The following is a 17,628-nucleotide window of genomic DNA, read 5'->3' on the forward strand; positions in this document are numbered from 1 at the left end:
GGTTTACTTTGAGAGGGGTGAGGGCGGCGAGGAGGGAAAAAAACGGTGTGAAGCACTGAGGTCTGTAGTTAAACATTAATATATACATTAAAAAAAAGAGGCTGGCACCTTCTTTTTATCGTCTACTGGCATCAAAGCATCACACTGATGGTATGAAGTGAACAAATGGAAAGATTGACTTCATGGGTGAAGTCTATTTATAGAATTAAAGCTATGAGGATTAAATAAATGATTTTGACAAGGGTGCCTGACTTTAGAGGCATATAAAGAAGTGTGTTAGCTGAGAAGGTTTATAAGAAGATCCAGAGTCATGAGTGGAATGGTACGGCAGTATTTTGCTGCTAGTCTCTCAAATCACTTGAATGATTTTTGTGGTGATGTTTAGCGTTTAATGACTTCTTGAACTGTTGTTTTTCCCAATTGGAATGACTGTACACAGCATACATTTTTAATGACTTAAGGAAAGATTTGTGACAGTGACTTCTGTCGCTAGCCTTATGCAAAAGTAGGTTATAAACTCACAACTTTAGTAACTTTGCACATCTGTTCAACTGCTTAATAATACAAATACCTAATCAGCCAGTCAGATGGCAGCAACTCAGTTCGTTTGGGCATGTAGACATGGTGAAGACAGCATGCTGAAAACTTGAAAACTGAGTATCAAAATTGCAAAGAGGGGTATTTTATGTGGCTTTGACTGTGGTGTGGTTGTTGGTGCCAGACAAGCTGGTCTGAATAGTTCAGAAACTGCTGATTTGTTGGGATTTTCCTGCACAACCATTTATAGGGTTTATAGATAATAGTCTGAAAAGCGAAGCTATACAGATCTGATTGGAAGGCAGTAATAATTCCAGCAACCTCTTGTTACAACCAGTATGTGCAGAAGAGCATCTCTTGTTGGCAACACATTGCCTGGTCCAATGAATCTAGATTTTTGCTCCAACATTCAGACTCAGAATGCAGCATAAATGAAAGTATGAATCCATCCTGTCTTTTATCAGTGGGTCAGGCTGCTGCTGGTGGTCTAATGGTTTTCTTGGCACACTTTCAACCCCACGGTACCACCTATTGTTTAAACACTGTTGCTGAGCACACTGTACGCCTCTTCTGATGGCTGCTTCCAGCAGGATAGTGCTCCATGTCACAAAACTCAGATCACTTCAAACTGGTTTCAATGGTATCACTGTACTCAGGTGGCATCCACAGTCACTGCATGTCAGTCCAATATAACATCTTAGGGATGTGGTGATTCTCATCTTGGACGTGCAGCTGACAAATCTGAATTTATGTGATGTTGTCGCGTCATTATGGCCCGAAATCTCTCAGGAATGTTTCAAGCTTCTTGACGGAACTGATCCAGAAAGCATTACAGCATTTTTGAAAGCAAAAGGGGGTCCAACCTACTACCTGAGAGGTGTACCTATTAAAGTGTCCAGTGAGTGTGTTATGCTTCTACTCTTAAGGACCTCGTATATTTACCAGGTAGCCATACAACCTCTGAGAGGCTAACTTTTTGATTTATTTTCACCCACTGGTTCCCGCTTATAACAAAGAAAATGAGAGTTCAGCAGGAAGTAATTCTTGTAATAAGGTCAGGAGAGAAGAAGGATATATGCTTACTTGTGCATGAAAACATGTCAAGGCTTGTTAGAGCCTTCTATATGTGTGGAAAATAATGGGCTAATTGTTCAGTACCATTGAAAATAAACATGCAAAGGTTATTCAACACATACTGATACCCACGCTCTTATTCGTTTAATCACGCCAAGCCATGCTGATCCTGATCAGACCTTTCTGCCACAATAGCATATCTGCTCTTTTTTGCCAGTCTTTTTATAACTCCAGCACACGCCCAGTTTGAACCTTATGGGCAAAACCTATCACTCTGTTTTTCTCTCTCTCTCCCTCTCACTCCAGATTTCCCAGCCACCCACACCCACCCGTACACTTGCGCACACAAACACAAGACATGTGAGCCAACTCACTGATCAATCACAGATGGAGGTCTGGCTATTGCAATTCCCACTGCAATAGACAGCTCTTCCCATTTAGCGCCCCCTTTCTGTCACCACTCCAACTTCGCGACCACCACCTCTCGCTACGTGATAAAAAGCAGAACTCTTTTTTTTAAGCAAAAAAGCTTAAAAAAAAGCTCCCTGTGTCTGTGCCCACAGACACAGGGAGTTTTCTTAAAAGAATGATGAAAAAAAAGGATTTGGTACTTGTGAAGTAATGTTCAAAAAGAATTTCATTGCCTAGTAGAAGCAGTTTTATGTCCGCTCTTTTAAACTCACGGCAAAACGATGAAATAGCAATTCAAGATTGTGAATGTGCAGAACAGATTTATAGCCGTAGATTTAAAAAAAAATCTCGCCAAGATAAAGACAAAACAAAAAAAGCTGCTTTTATGGAATAAGTTAGTCTTTAAAAAGTCAAAGTGAATTTATTTCCCTCAAACAAGCTCTTCAGTTTAATAAATGGCTGAAATATTCTCCCTCCCCTGCTGCAGGCAGTAATGTTAGTCATGCAGTGTCAGGAAAACTAAGACCTAAACTAAGACTGGGAACTTTGTAATGAGGGATATTGCTGCACAATATAGCAGAATTTTTGGTATCGATACCATACCAAGTACATACAGACAGTGGGATAAACAAAGTATTGATCCTCTCATGCTAGTATCGATGCAATACCAATATCAGCATTGATACTGTTGATTTGGAGCAATCTACCCACCTCTAACAGTTGATCGTGCACACAGGAAGCTCAATAATTTTGGAGAGCACTATCAGTGTCACACTAGCTGGCAAGGAGGCTCATCATCTCATAGTGACAGTGCTTATTTTTCATTTAAAGAATTCATTTAGTTAAGTGCATCTATTTCTGTTGTTTATCCACACTCAGGATGCATCGATCTGGTGCTTATATAAATAAATTAAAAATATAAATTATAAATTAAAAACTGGCCATTTGAAGACGCTGATGATGCTTTTCTTTATGTATTGATAAAGATGTATGATTGCTTAAGATTTTCATGAGTTACAGTTAGCGTGAGTCGTCCCAAATAAAAGCTCTTTCTTGGCGTATCCTCAGCGTCGATATGTTTACATACCAATAGAAGTGCAAGCTTTATCACCTAAAAATCTTATGTATTGTTAAACTTCACCACAAAGACTCTAAATATGCAGCCCTTTGACTTTTTTTAAAAAAAATGTGAATGTGTCATTGCTCTGAAGCAGACCAGAAAACAGAGAAACATTGCAGTGGTTCCATGTGAAACCCCTTTGGATTTAAACTTATGAATTCATGCATGTGAAAGTGGTGATAAAAGGGGGAGGGGATCACTTTCACCTTTCTTCTTTTCTTTTGAGCCGACTTCATATCAGCGATACAGTACATCTGCAAATCAAAACCATCTCGCTGACTTTCAGAGCTGTTTAATTGTTCCTGGTTTTCCTCACACCCAGCGTGACTATCAACACTCGTCTCGTTGTTTTCGATGTCTACCTCCGAGGCTGAGCTGGGACCACAGCTGCATGTCTTTTTACATTTCCCCTGACAGCATGATCTCACTCATGGCCAGTTGTGTTATGCTGCATGGATTTTTGTTGTTGCTCCTAGTGCTGTGTGTGTGGATCAACCTAAGTCCGGACTCTGATTGAAAAGCTGTGTTACAGCAGCGGCGCGGCCTGCGCCTCATCGCAGTCACAGGATGTGTAATGCTTTAGTTTATACTGAGTAGAAGATTTTTTTTTCTCAGGCTCCGTGTGTGTTTGTGTGACTGAGGAATGTTCCACCATACCTCGTTGTGCGTTGCCCAGACATAGTGCAATAAAATATTTCCTTCCCTTACTAAATTTAACAGCAGTCAGTTCAGCTTTCTAAGCTTATACGTGTACAGCCTCATTGTTTTTATGCAGAGCAGTTGAGCCACTGTCAAACCCTGTGCACCTCACAGGCCTACTCTAAAAAGTGAAGGTGATTTTAAATTATGCCTTTCCGTTTTGCAAAAGCAAGATTGATCATTGTTTTTATGGTGCTCGCTGCAAAATAAATACGTGTACCAAATCCAGAAATTGCAGCCCAAATTACACCTCAGCTTTCTGCGTTTCAAAACGATTTGGAACATTTCAGGGAACGGGAGACGAACGCTCCTTTTCTCTTCTCACGCTCACACCGCTCTGTAATTTCTCTCTGGTTTTTAAATTTAGCACAACTAAAACTGTCCGATTACTCTTGCGGCCGCATTTTGTTGTATCAGTGCTGGATGGATGGAATGAGTGGGTGAAGCAGAACTGACCTCAAGCTCTAGAGGATAGTAGTAGATATAAAAAAAACAAAAAAATGTTTTAAGACTGAGGTCAAGATTGCTGTTACGTTAGCTCAGACTCAATTTGTTTTATTGTTGTCAGGGTTCCACGATTTTGTGTTGTTTCTGAGTTTTTAATCCTTAGTTAATATTACTATTATTAAGGAGTTTTCTCTGGTTCACTTTCTAGTTTTACTTCTTCGGCTTCTAGCTCTGCTACACGTAAAAGGCCTAAGAGACTCCACAGAGGACAGACAGGCTGGCACTTCTGTATAAATTGCTGGGTTGTGTATGATGTTAAGATTTTGTGCTGTGTGTTATTTTTATCCTTCATTGTCTCACCCAAAAACCACGGATGGGTGGATGGATGGTGATCAAAACCATAAAGATGAAGAACTGATTTGGTTTAGAGGGATATGTGCGTCAGACAGCAGCTGCTGATTATCACTTTTATTCTGAAGGTGGTGTGTATGCCTGGTAGAGATGTGCTGCCATGAGCAAGACAGGAATGGGTTGTCTTAACTTCCTCCCCTCCGGTCACGGCAGATGGCATTCCCTCCCTGAGCCTGCTGCAGGTTTCTTCCTGTAAAAAGGGAGTTTTTCCTTCCCACTGTCGCCAAGTGCTTACTGATAGGTGGTCGTTTGTTTGTTGGAGTTTTCTCTGTATTACTGTAGGGTCTTTACCTTACAATATAAAGTGCCTTGAGGTGACTGTGAGTGTTAGTCAGTCCAAGATGTACAACAGCCTCTAATATCAGCTTATACAGGCTCCAGTGCATCTAGTACATGACTGAAAAGATGGAAGTTACAGGTGCAAGCATTGATCCAACACCAACAGCTCTAAAGCTGGAGTCTTTCCATTCAAGCCCTTGGTGAATGGCTTCACGCAGTGTTGATTAAGGCTTTCAGCACTTAGTAAATGTCTCTTTACTCCTTAGAATACCTGAGTTTAACCGTGAAGCGAAGCGCTGGTGGACCAACGTGATGCATCACCTTAACATTTAACGTAGAGTCCAGATAAACTTTTTAGAGGAAAGATTAAAGTCTGACAAAGTGAGCTATTGACCGCAAAGACATTTTCTTGTTAGAACTGAGTTCCCTAATGTTTGTGGAAATGCTCCCACAGCCAGAAGGTGGAGACAAAATTTCCACTCTGCTGATTTGATGCTTAATTCAGAGTTTACCCACTTTACTGTTGGCATTAAGTGAAGAAATGTTTATTTGTTTATTTTTGCTTTTAAGTATTTTAACAGTGCATTATGCTGTATAAAAATAAATGTGAAATGAGTCTGTTTTGAGTAATTTAATAATGGCTTCTCTTGACCGTGACTCAGTTTATACAGCTATTCACTGTGGCTGTGAAGAAAATCCGACCTGAACCCTGAACAAAGTAACAGGATGTGTGATTAAGTCAAAATAATACCTCCCTGTTTTTTTCTTACAAATTCAGTGACAGTAGCTAATCTCCTGACAAAAATGTTATCAGAGTCTTTTGGGGAAAAATATTTAAAATATCTAATCGGGTAACAGTTTATTACATAATCTTCTTATGAGAAGAAGAAGATAGGAAAGCTATCGACTGCAAAAAAAAAATCTGCCAAATCAAAGACTTGGATTTATGGGAGCAGCTACAACTGCTTTTAACATATTATTATTATCAAAAGAAGCGGTATGACTGTCCTATACCCCCCCCCCCACACACACACACACACACACACACACCACCCACCCAAAGAAAAAGCCAGAAACAAGCATGCGCCAGCATATGCTTCATATCCCAAAAGTTATATCAATGTCGCAATAGCTTCAAACAGGACCGAGTCCCTGCTCTCCCAAGTGATAATCCTCCGCTTAACCCGTTGCACCGTCACATCCTATTCTACTCACGCAATTGGGTCTGAAAAGACCTCTGATTGGCTCCTTCACAGACTCTGTGTGCCTGGAGTTGGGTTCTTTCCTGAAATTCGCGAATGGCAATATGCTGAAAGGTTGTTTTGATTTCTTGTCCGGTGACAGCAAAACTGTGTTGCCTTCTCCAGCTGTAAGATTTTTAAAGGTTTTACTAAGAAACTTGTGAATTGGGATAAATTGCTAAGTATGAATCATGCCTGCCTGCCTTTTGTTGTGCTTTAAGTCATTTGTCCACATTGATGCATCAATAATTGTTATTAAATAATATTATATTAGATGTTATATATGCAAGCATTTGTATCTACATTAATTACATTTAACTGATAAATCTATTGCACGCTTAAATAACTAAGAATTTAAATAGTTAGTTTTTACTCATACTGGCATATCCGATATGTTTGAAACCACAGGCAGCTACAACAGACACTGTAGTGGGACATTGTAACAAAGAGGCACCAGAAACATCTTGTCTATCTATGATTTATCAGCCTCTCTCTCCCAGGCTCTTCTCCTTTATCAGCCTGTCACTCTGCATCACTCTTCTGTCACTAGTTTTTCCTCTCCCTTATTCCTCCCTGTTCTGCTCGCCTTACAAGGCTCAAAGTGACTTCCAGGGCGGTGTTTCCTGGCCCTCTGTTGTTAATAAAGACTTGGAGCGCCAGCTGCAGTCTTGGCTGGTAGATGCTGAGGCCCCGGGGCACTGGGGAAACAACAGCGTGCTCTCAAAGCTCGACCAGATCTCCAAGTACATTTTAAGCGCTCACCAGTGACTTTCGGGGTCCTGCATCTCTTCTCAGATATCAGCTGGAAAATGCAAACTGGACACACCACAAAACAGTTGTTAGAGCAGGAACATGGCCATGAAGCGCGCTCATACTGTTTGTGTGATGGTCTGTTAGTTCATGTATGTTTCAGCTTGTGTCTGGTACGCATTAGGGTTTGATGATTAGTGTTTGAAGCTGAGTTTACATTGTATTGTTAATAAGAATAATTAGTCTTCCTATGCTCTACAAAGCCCCAGTTAGAGCAGATATGGCCCTTTAGTGGTGGACTTCCAGTGGGCAAGTTGCAGTTTTTCTTATTTCCATCTGCTTTCATTTACACCCAGCAAGAAAAAAAGAGCATATTAGAGCCCACAGGAGACCAGTAAATTCATCCACGGGGTTGCTTGCAGATCACCAAAGCTGGCCAGCTGCTGGTGATGACGGGGTACTTTCTAAGCGCTCTCATGGCTCTTGCCCTGCCTGCTGTAATGGGCCACATAAATAGCTAATTGTTAAATCCATCTCGGGGGTCGCAATACACGATGAGTAAGGAGGTGAATCTGCGAAACAGACAGAATGAGAGCACGCCATGACATCTAGGTATCGTGCTATGCTTTTGTAATATGAATCTCGGGGCCTATGGGCCATTTAGACAGCCTGACTGTCAGTTTCACTCTCACTCTCACTTTTTCCAAGAGGAAATAGTGCAGACACACTCCATGTAATCATATAGTTGTTGAGTCTGAGAGGAAAGGCAACAGTGCCTATGAAGAGGTGTGCAACACTTAGTGTTGTTTTCCTCAGCTGACAGATTGAGGAGGGTAGTGGTTTGACCCGTAATCAGGGCCAAGTCCCAATTACTGCAGTCTTGCACTGTAGCCATTAGCTCACTGTCTCTGGAGACTCCAAATCTCATTTTAAGGGAATGACTTGGAAAAAGTGATTTATAATCGAATAAGATTCTCGAAGACAGCAGGGATTTTCGCGCAGCGTGCTAATCACCTTAGCCGAGTGACGATCTGCACTTTGTCTTTCCCAGCGAATGATCTCAGATCTCCTTAGCTCATGTTTTACGCTGGTCATTTAAGCAGCAATGAAGAATTTATTGTTACTTTAATATTGCTTAATGTGTGCATTGAACACAGAGGTAGAAAGATCGAAAAGTCAAGCAGCCTGTAAGAAATAATGATGCTGACTGCTGTCTAAAATATTCTAGTTTATACACACAAACAGTCCACAAGCGAGCACGTCCTCATCTCACACACTTCTCTTACTCTCTGCCTTTTTGACTTTTTTATTTTCAGACTAAAGAGCAACAGGACCAAGTACAGAATCAGAGCAATAAAGTCTTCCTCTACTGTGCCTTCTTGGACTACAGGTGGGTCTGTGTTCATGATTTCGACACAGAACTTCTGAATTATCCATTCAGATCCAGCGCCAAAGGGATTTTTATCTTGATTGTTCACTCGTTGCATGCATTTCTTTCTCGAGTCTTTAAATCATAAGAAATCACTGGTGATTGGAAGAAGGTGGTGGGGTTTTTTTTTTTTCTTTTACTCTTTCAAATCAGAAACATCCAATTTTACACGTGTCGCTGTTTCGGCTTCTTGAGCCACAGCCCTCAATGTAAAACAAAGAAAAAAAAAGCTGAAGCTCTGATATGCGGAGCCAAAACACTTTTTGGTAAGCTTAACTCATTTTTAAAAATAGGGAGTCCAATACGTTGCATTCAAACACATCCTTCTCCTACTCCACTTTGCCCTGAAGCTTAAGAAAAATGTGAATAATTGGGTCGCCCTGTCAGATTGCACTAATAAAGTCAACTTAATCTCTGTGGGGGGATATTGGATTATACTGAGTGCACCCTCTCAGCAGCGTTCCAGTAAAAAAGTGCCCCGTCTGTTTCTCTGTATGCTGTTTGTTCTAGTTTTTCATGTTTGATCTTGCATTAGATACATTTCCTCTGCTAACAGCACCTAATTGTTATTCATTTCAGTTCTAAAGAGGGAGTATGGTCCAACAAAGGCTGCGTGCGCGCACATGGAAACATGACGTACTCCGTGTGTTTGTGCAACCACCTTACCAACTTCGCCATCCTCATGCAAGTTGTGCCCTTAAAGGTATGAATGTTCTGGCTGCTCTTCAAAAGTCTGAATATTAGGCAGCATTTGCAACAGATCTCATTTTTCATTTTGTTGTTTTGAAGGAGTTCAACACAGTTTTATGTTTGTAGTCGTCAGCTTTGTATGTTTCTCCTATTTGTACTGAAGCTTCTAATCTCACCAGACTCCAGACTTTTATCAGCACGGCGCCTGGTAGCCAGTAACTCATTCTTCTATTTTTCTTGTTCAGTGGTGGTTTGCAAACAGATTTTTGGTGGAATAACTGCAAGTAGTAGTGTTTTACATACTATCAGACTCCTGCAACAACAAAGGAAGATGTATATTTTAAGAAAACAATAAAAAAAAAAAATTAAAATCATTTTAAATTATTACAGTTTAATGGAAGACTGAGAAGTGAAAATGGAATCTCTGTAAAATATAATATTCAAGTGCAGACAGAGCCAGTGGCAGACACCTGGGCCAGGGAACTTGGTCGGTGCACTCTGCAAGCAACTTTACAAGTGAATGCGCAGCGTGAGTGAGTGAAAGGATGTAGCCACTATATTACGCCATCCAACAAATCAGTTGGATGGCGTTCCTTCAGTTCAGCCGTGTTTAAAAGTGTAGCCCTCTCACCAAGACACAAAATACGCTGGTTAGCTTGTAGAAGAGTAAGTAAACAGGAAGCAGTGGTTTACCAGTGCCTTCTTTACTTCTCTATCAAACCACTAGTTTCACTGGTGGTTTGATAGAGAAGAGCTTTGTGCAACCATGATTTGTGTGGTTGTTTTAGGTCACTGAATGGGTCAGTGGAGCATTCCTCAAAGTTATGGGCTTTTTCACGTTTACATCATCTGCACGTGAAGCACTTAAAAGCACAAAACCTGTGCGTGATTTTTTTCCTCTTATCTAACTCTATTGCATCCAAGAATACAAACCCATGGGAGTATGGTTAGCATCCACAATGGCTTCTTAAAATAGAAAAAGCAGACTTCTTATTGCAGCTTAAGTGCGCCAGTGCTGTATTTATGGCACGCGAGTCTATTTGATGCTATGCTTTCCCTTAGCAAGTCTCTAATTAGTGGGCTGCCTCATCCCTCAGTTGCAAGGGAACATCTCACGTATCCCAGTTCTGGATGGCTGAGACTCCTCTACTCTTGTAATGACAAGGCACATGAGTAGACAGTTAATGGAAAATTAAACCCAAACACTCAAAATAGCCTGAAATCCAAAACAACATCAACACACTGGGCTGGACGCACACTGCGCCGATTATAAACATTTTTGCTTTTGCTCAAAATATAAAAATCTGTGTTTAATCTTTTGCAATGGCTGTAAGAGGACATTACCTCAAAAACTTGTGATAGTTTTGTGATCAAGAATCATTTTAATTGCAACATCTGTGCTATCCTATTTGACATGAGAGGTTATAAATAACTTTTTAAGGCTATGATATTGTGCCCACTTGTGGAAGTACTAATGGTGTTTGTTAGTCTTGTGTTCACAGTAATAAACTCTAGAGACTCCCTTTGTTGAAAAAGGATGCACTAGATTTGGATGTATGTGGGATGGCACATGTACCAACACTCCATGTACTGTGTTGTCAGATCTAATGCTGACAATGCCTCTCTCCACAGATTTCTACTGGCCACAAGGTGGCACTATCAACCATCGGTTACGTTGGCTGCTCTATTTCCATCTTCTGCCTTGCCATCACTCTGGTCACCTTTGCAGTCTTATCGTAAGTATTACTTTTTAAACAGTAAGTAAATTTACAAGAACTCAGTGGAATTACCTTTTTTTTCTCCTTCATATGTGGCCATAGTGTGATGAGTCGGATGTCAGAATCTGGAATGTTTAAATACAACAAAGCCTTTTATATTACCATAGTAGTCTATGAAGTTATACTGTAGTTAAGTATTTTTCCTTTTGCTTCTTTTCAGGTCAGTGAGTACCATCCGTAACCAGCGCTACCACATCCACGCCAACCTCTCCTTCGCCATCCTGGTGGCAGAGATCTTACTGCTGATCAGCGCTCGCTTTGACCCTGGCACGGTACGTACACGGCAGAGTGACTGCTTGATGATTGCAGCATAATGATGACAGGAGTGGCAGTGGTTTTAATGGTTTTACAGCTATTACTACGACGATGATAGAAATACATCATGTTGAAAATAATGAGAAGTACAGAAAGCAGTGTAAAAATTAAGGGTTTATAAAAAAAATACACATTAAAAGAGACAGTTTTGATCTTTTCCCAGCTGCCATGTAAGGTTATGGCTGTCCTGCTACACTTCTTCTTTCTGAGTGCATTTGCCTGGATGCTGGTGGAGGGCCTTCACCTGTACAGTATGGTGATCAAGGTGTTCGGCTCTGAAGACAGCAAACACTTCTACTACTATGGCATTGGCTGGGGTGGGTCTGTCTTGCTTCTTACTTTTTTTTTTCTTTTTTTGGAAAATATGTATTTTAAAAAGATAACTATTCAGTAATATTTTCCTCATTTCTGTCCTTACATCATCTTATTTTATTGTCACAAATCTGATCCAAAGCCCTGCCTCTACCCTGGGCGACCTCATCTAAAGATGATTTCCTTAAAATTGATCTTTCTTTGTCAAATATAATAAAAGCAGCTGTAGCAGTGTTGAATAAATCAACTTTAAGGCTCACTACATTCCAGTCTATCTTTTAGGTCTCATCATCTTTGTGAGCTCAAGTGTGATGGACAGATAAAACAAATCTGGAACATACGTGTCCCATCTCTGTCTGCTGGGGAACGCCTCTCTTACATGTTGAACCCATTTGTGGAAAAACATCGGCTTTTTTAATTACTTCCTTTCTTCTGGCTAGAGTATTTTTTTCATTTTGTGTTTTTTTTTACTGCACATTACTCACTTGAGACTTCTTCCCTGTCAGCTTCAAGTACAGTTGTTATCAAAAGAAAGTAAATACATGCTTTTATAATAAAATTATTTCTCTGTTACGCTGTGATAAAGGCTTTCAACTACTTTATCCTTCATTTCCTCACTCTAAGTAAAAAATTCCTCCCAGCATAGTGTCCTCAAAACCTTTGGACCTCAGAGGCCAAGAGATCAAAGCAGTGAAATCTAAGGACTTGTTTTCAAGGAAACAAGCAATTAGCAGCACCGCGGAGAAATAAAAACCTCTACAGGGAGTTTATACAGGCCCGGGTCCTGAACGGTGCACAGTTCCAAAGTATTTGCAATGAAGTTTATCCTGTGGAGCTTTGACAACAAGGCAAAGAAAGGAAATGGGAAGGGAAAAAAACTCTGCGAGCAATCACCCTTGGATTTAAAACAAAACATTTGTATTTGTAGGCATTTCTATGGCATTTATCTAACATAATGTACAGTAAGGTACAATGAGAACATGTAAACTGTAACAGATATGTGTTTTATATACTATAATTACCACAAACTAAAATATACAGCATACTATAATAAAGCTGCCATGCTATTCTATGTGTAGGTACTGTACGCAACCCCCATTTGAGGAGTGTATGGAGGAAATAGGTGTCTATGGTGCTGCTATTAATGAATATGTGTTTGTTTGTTTTTTTGGACCAGGTTCTCCGTTCTTGATCTGTGTCGTGTCCATGACATCAGCACTTGACAGTTATGGAAAAGTTGATAAGTAAGTATAAAAAAGAAATCTTTGGGGAAATGTACTTTATTCCATTAAGGCTCTTTGCAGTTGCATAATAGTGACATCACCTGTGTGCAAGAAATTGCAAACAGAAATTGTTATTTAAAAGCATTTGGTTACCAGTGTGTTGCTCCATGTTTGCATTGCAACGTTATTTCCTTTTTGTTCTGAGGGAAAACAATCCAAAGTCTAAATGAAGGAGGTATCCTCAGCTCGGATGCATAATTTACTGTGGGCGGAGAATACTGAAGTTTTCAGCTGGCTTTTCCATGAAAAACATTCCAAAAACAGAGAAATTCCAGTGCATGTTAAAAGGCCTACTACACTAAAATACTTACTTAATTTGATTGAATCACATTGTTGAAACTTTATATTAAGGTCAGATAAAGTTTAACACATTTTTGGGGTTTTTTGTATAATTGAACAGCAAGTCACAGAGAACGGTATAAAAGAAAGAAAAAATATCAAAATTTTCAATTCAAAATTATTGCAAGTTGGTCATCAAAATTCTGATATACCAAATGTGAAATTTTGAGACATTGTGGATGGCAAAAAAAAGAAAAGAACAAAAAGCATCATGGGCATGTTAAAATAGAGCCAACTTTTTACTTGTGAACTGTGGATTCCTCTTTAGTAAGGATTACTGTGAGAGACCATGAGTTGTTTACTTATTTAGAGCAAAGTGGCTCTAAAGTCATATTACAGATACATTTTGGCCTACATGTTATGTGTATAAATAGCTGCTCTCTTTTTATATGATATACACAGTGTTGGGAAGGTTACTTTTAAAATGTATTCCATTACAGATTACAGAATACAGAATACATGCCCCAAAATGTATTCTGTAACGTATTCCGTTACGTTACTCAATGAGAGTAACGTATTCTGAATACTTTGGATTACTTAATATATTATCATGCTGTTTACAACTACTGAATGCACTATTGCTGTGATTTATTACTGTTACTGAAGGTCCGCGGCTCCGAACCGTAGTAAACCTCTGACTAATACGGCGGATTCCGTGTCGGGCTCGTAGCCAAAAAATAGCTTTACTTTGTTCTCTGGGTCAACTTTGCTTGTGAGAGACAGAGAGAGGCGTTGAAAGGCTGCTCCAACGGAACTTATTGTTTCGGAGGAAAACACGAACACGGTGTACAGTCGAGTCTTAATAGCATACTTACAACTGGGCTCGTCAGGCACTCTTCTTGGCTGCAGTGGTTATTATTATATTTACATGCTTCCAGCTCCCGTTTTTTCTCGTACTTTTCCACTCGCCTTTTTCTCCCTCCCTCGCTCACAGACACATAACAGGTATGGCAGTCCATTCTCCCTGCAGCACGGACTACACTGCCTATGATGCTACATTCTTTAGAGCTATGCCTGTAGCATTCTGCCTATTAGCTTAGCACAACAACAACAAAAAGGCACTCTCTCACCCAGGAAACACGCACAGAGAGAGCGTCACCCTGTAACCATGGCAACCGTAACGCTGCCACCTGGAACAACAGAACGTAGCTGTCAAACAAAACCCAAACAGTCCTGACCCGCCACAATATGAAACAGGAAAGTACCGCCGTGTAATCCATTTATTTCAACAAAGTAACTGTATTCTAAATACCACCTTTTTAAACTGTAACTGTAACGGAATACAGTTACTCATATTTTGTATTTTAAATACGTAACGGCGGTACATGTATTCCGTTACTCCCCAACACTGGATATACAGTAGTGTTGGTTTCTTGTTGTGGTATTTGTCGTCATCCTGGATCTACTAGAAAACATTGTTATACAGTTATACATGCATAGACTACATAAACACTGACTAAAAATCTTTTGGGGTTGGAGTGTGATTATCAAATAATCGTCAGTAAAAGCCTTTCAGCATTTCTTCCATTGGATAATCTTGTTTTTGTCTTCTATCTTTTTGAACACTGTCTCATCTGTTTATTTCAGCTGCTGGCTGTCACTGCAGAACGGAGCCATCTGGGCATTTGTGGCACCGGCTCTTTTTGTGATTGTGGTGAGAAATTTGCAAAAGTTTCCTTTTGTTGTTTTACACGAGTCACAATTTGCCACCTAATTTACAAAAAGTCTGTATTCTGTTCAAACACGGCTTTGTTTCAGGTAAACATTGGCATTCTGATATCCGTGACCAGGATCATATCTCGAATCAGCGGAGAGAATTACAAGGTTCATGGAGACGCCAATGCAGTCAAGTGAGGTTTTTTTTTGTTTATTTTATTTTTTTACATAATCAGGCTAATTCTTGTATTATTATCAAATGCTGATATTTGAATAAAAATTCATAACATAACCATGTTATCTCTTGGATTGTCTCCAGGCTGACCATAAAGGCAGTAGCTGTGCTTCTGCCTATACTTGGCATTTCCTGGATCTTTGGTGTTCTCGTGGTCAACACACAGTCTTTGCCATTCCTTTATATATTTGCAGTTTTCAACTCATTACAAGTAGGTTCTTTACAATATAATCAATTTTAGATTTTTTAACGCTATTTCTAAAACTATTTATAAATTCTTTTCTCTCCTTTAGGGGTTCTTTGTCTTCTTATTTCACTGTCTTCTCAACTCTGAGGTATAATGCTGAATATGTTTTCACTTCCCCACACATAAACAACTAGAATTTCATATTATGTATATGATATTAGATATTTAGTCTAAATAGCAAGAAGGGGGACAAAGTTCTCTGCTGTAACAACTTCTAACTTGTGATGAATGCACAGCATACTTTGCCTCATATTTCTCAGTGTTTGTGATGGATTTACTTCTTATTGTAGGTCAGAGCTGCTTTCAAACACAAAACCAAGGTCTGGTCTCTTACCAGCAGCTCCATCCGAAACATTAATGTGAAGCCCTTCAACTCTGACATAGTGAGTCCTGATCATGGAAAAAAAGGACAGATAAAGCAAAAATGGCTGCTTGAGTCTGACTTTCTCTCTGTTTTTGTTGTTTTATAGATGAATGGACACAAGGAGGGTGTAACTCCCACCAAGATGAACACATGGGACAAGAGCACCAACTCAGCCAACCGCATTGACCTCTCTGCCGTGTAGAACCCCACATCACTATTTCTGCCTGTGGTGGGAGAGCAGTCTGAAGCCCCCAGAGTGTCCTCCCACGTTATTATGTAATGAATTGGACAGTGGTCTGCTTAAGTTAAAAATGTCACCAAAAGAGGTGTTTTGTAGCTACGCGATAGCTTCATCTTTAAAGACAAACAGATTCTTAGGACTGTGCCTTACTATCCACTCAAAATAACATGCAGCGTTCCCAAAAAGAAAAGCAGAAGGAGAAAGAAGGATCTGTGAAGTTATTAGAAAGATCCATGAGCGTAGCTCGAGGCCTGATGATGAAACTCTGTAGTGTAGCATGTCAGCTTGTCTACCTGCATACTGTACTGTAGATAGGGGAGCTAGGGTTAGATGACACAGCTTTTATGTATGTTTAGTACATATGTAGAATGAAAAAAGGAAGTTATTTTTGATGCCAAGGGTGTACTTACTGTTCGCACTCAAAGAGTAACATTTATTAATATTTTTTATGACAAGAAAGAAAGAAATAATTGAAAATATTAACTTTATCTCTGGGCATCAAATGTCGTTTTCAAAAATTTCAGAATCTCTGTTGGTTGTACTTATTTTTTCCACAACTCCACAAAGTTAGCTCCACCTACTAGCTAGCATAGCTTAGCACAAAAATGAGAAGCTAGAACAAAGGAGACGAAATTCACCTACCAGACACGACTAATGAGGCTCATTTGTTAAATATGTACAAAAACAGATGTAAAAATAACAAGCTGTAGCTTTACAGTCATGTGCCAGATTAGCGGTATCTGTCTTTTTGACGAATCTGTGCTCTGCCAAACTACTTTGCTGCTGTTTAGCTGCAGACTCAAGAGCGGTGGTGTCTAATCTTTTTATGTAACTCTTGGCAAGAAAGCAAACGAGCTTATCTTCCAAAATGTCAACCTGTTTATTTGAATCACAGGGACATGCTTATCATAGCCCAAGCAGTGCAATTGCATCCAATGAAACGCAGTAATGGGTTAAGTATTTTCAAGATATAGCTGAGTAAAAAACAAAACCATGCCATTGGATAGAAAAAGACCAAGGAAAGTTTCTGTTTTCCTTTAACTTAGTGTTATATTTATGTTTTAAAAACTATGACAAAGTGGTTTGACCAACAGGCAACAGAATTCATCATCATAAGGGACACATTGTAAATTTTATCTGGGTGAAACCTTTTTTATATTCACATGATAAACACAGCTTTAATTCAGTTCTGGTGATGGCACAACACAATAACGGCATAATAACCATGGATGATGTAAAAGTGGATTAGAATCTTATAACGTATTTATTTATTTTGTGAATCTGAATTTATCTTTATCTTGTCTTCTGCAAAGTGTCACAGCTCAACAATCAGTATGTTCTTATGTTAAATTTGTCTGTTTGTTTCTGTTTAAAGTGAATAAAATGAATTGACTGGCACAGTTGCAGTACCTCACATCTTAGTAAGCTGCCATATATTATTCTTTTCATGGAATAATGAAGACTAGTTGTGTATCGAACACCGTTCTGTGAAGTTTTGATTTCGTGTTTAGCCTCGTCTGTTGCTATTTCTTCTATAACAGAGGGACTGGATAAGGTAATTGCTTTTTTTTCTTACTATACTGTGAGAATTAGGGGAGATGACATTATTTAAAGTCACAGATTTAAAATGAAATATTTCAGTACTCCCAAGCATGTTTGTGATCTTTGATGTTTGTTGTCTTACGGTACTATGGTTTGAGCTTTCGGTTATCTTTATTAAAAACCTTTTAGTATAAGAAATCAGTGTGTACTTAAATAAATGATTTTCAG

General features: G+C 39.4%; 1 protein-coding gene across 4 annotated transcripts in view; it reads left to right on the forward strand.

Moving 5' to 3' along the window:
- adgrd1 (adhesion G protein-coupled receptor D1) overlaps positions 1 to 17,598 on the forward strand; it is a 33,477-nt gene extending 15,879 nt beyond the window's left edge. For all 4 annotated transcript variants that reach the window (XM_085180542.1, XM_085180543.1, XM_085180545.1 and 1 more), the window contains 12 exons: positions 8,286 to 8,359; positions 8,978 to 9,101; positions 10,721 to 10,824; positions 11,027 to 11,138; positions 11,345 to 11,498; positions 12,671 to 12,737; positions 14,703 to 14,769; positions 14,874 to 14,965; positions 15,091 to 15,217; positions 15,300 to 15,341; positions 15,544 to 15,636; positions 15,724 to 17,598. In XM_085180542.1, coding sequence (XP_085036668.1) covers positions 8,286 to 8,359; positions 8,978 to 9,101; positions 10,721 to 10,824; positions 11,027 to 11,138; positions 11,345 to 11,498; positions 12,671 to 12,737; positions 14,703 to 14,769; positions 14,874 to 14,965; positions 15,091 to 15,217; positions 15,300 to 15,341; positions 15,544 to 15,636; positions 15,724 to 15,819 — 1,152 coding nt within the window. In that variant the 3' untranslated portion in view covers positions 15,820 to 17,598. The remainder of the gene's footprint in view (positions 1 to 8,285; positions 8,360 to 8,977; positions 9,102 to 10,720; positions 10,825 to 11,026; positions 11,139 to 11,344; positions 11,499 to 12,670; positions 12,738 to 14,702; positions 14,770 to 14,873; positions 14,966 to 15,090; positions 15,218 to 15,299; positions 15,342 to 15,543; positions 15,637 to 15,723) is intronic.
- Positions 17,599 to 17,628: the final 30 nt, after the last annotated feature.

The sequence above is a fragment of the Neolamprologus multifasciatus genome, chromosome 12 (assembly GCF_963576455.1).
Source record: "Neolamprologus multifasciatus chromosome 12, fNeoMul1.2, whole genome shotgun sequence".
NCBI lineage: Eukaryota > Metazoa > Chordata > Actinopteri > Cichliformes > Cichlidae > Neolamprologus > Neolamprologus multifasciatus.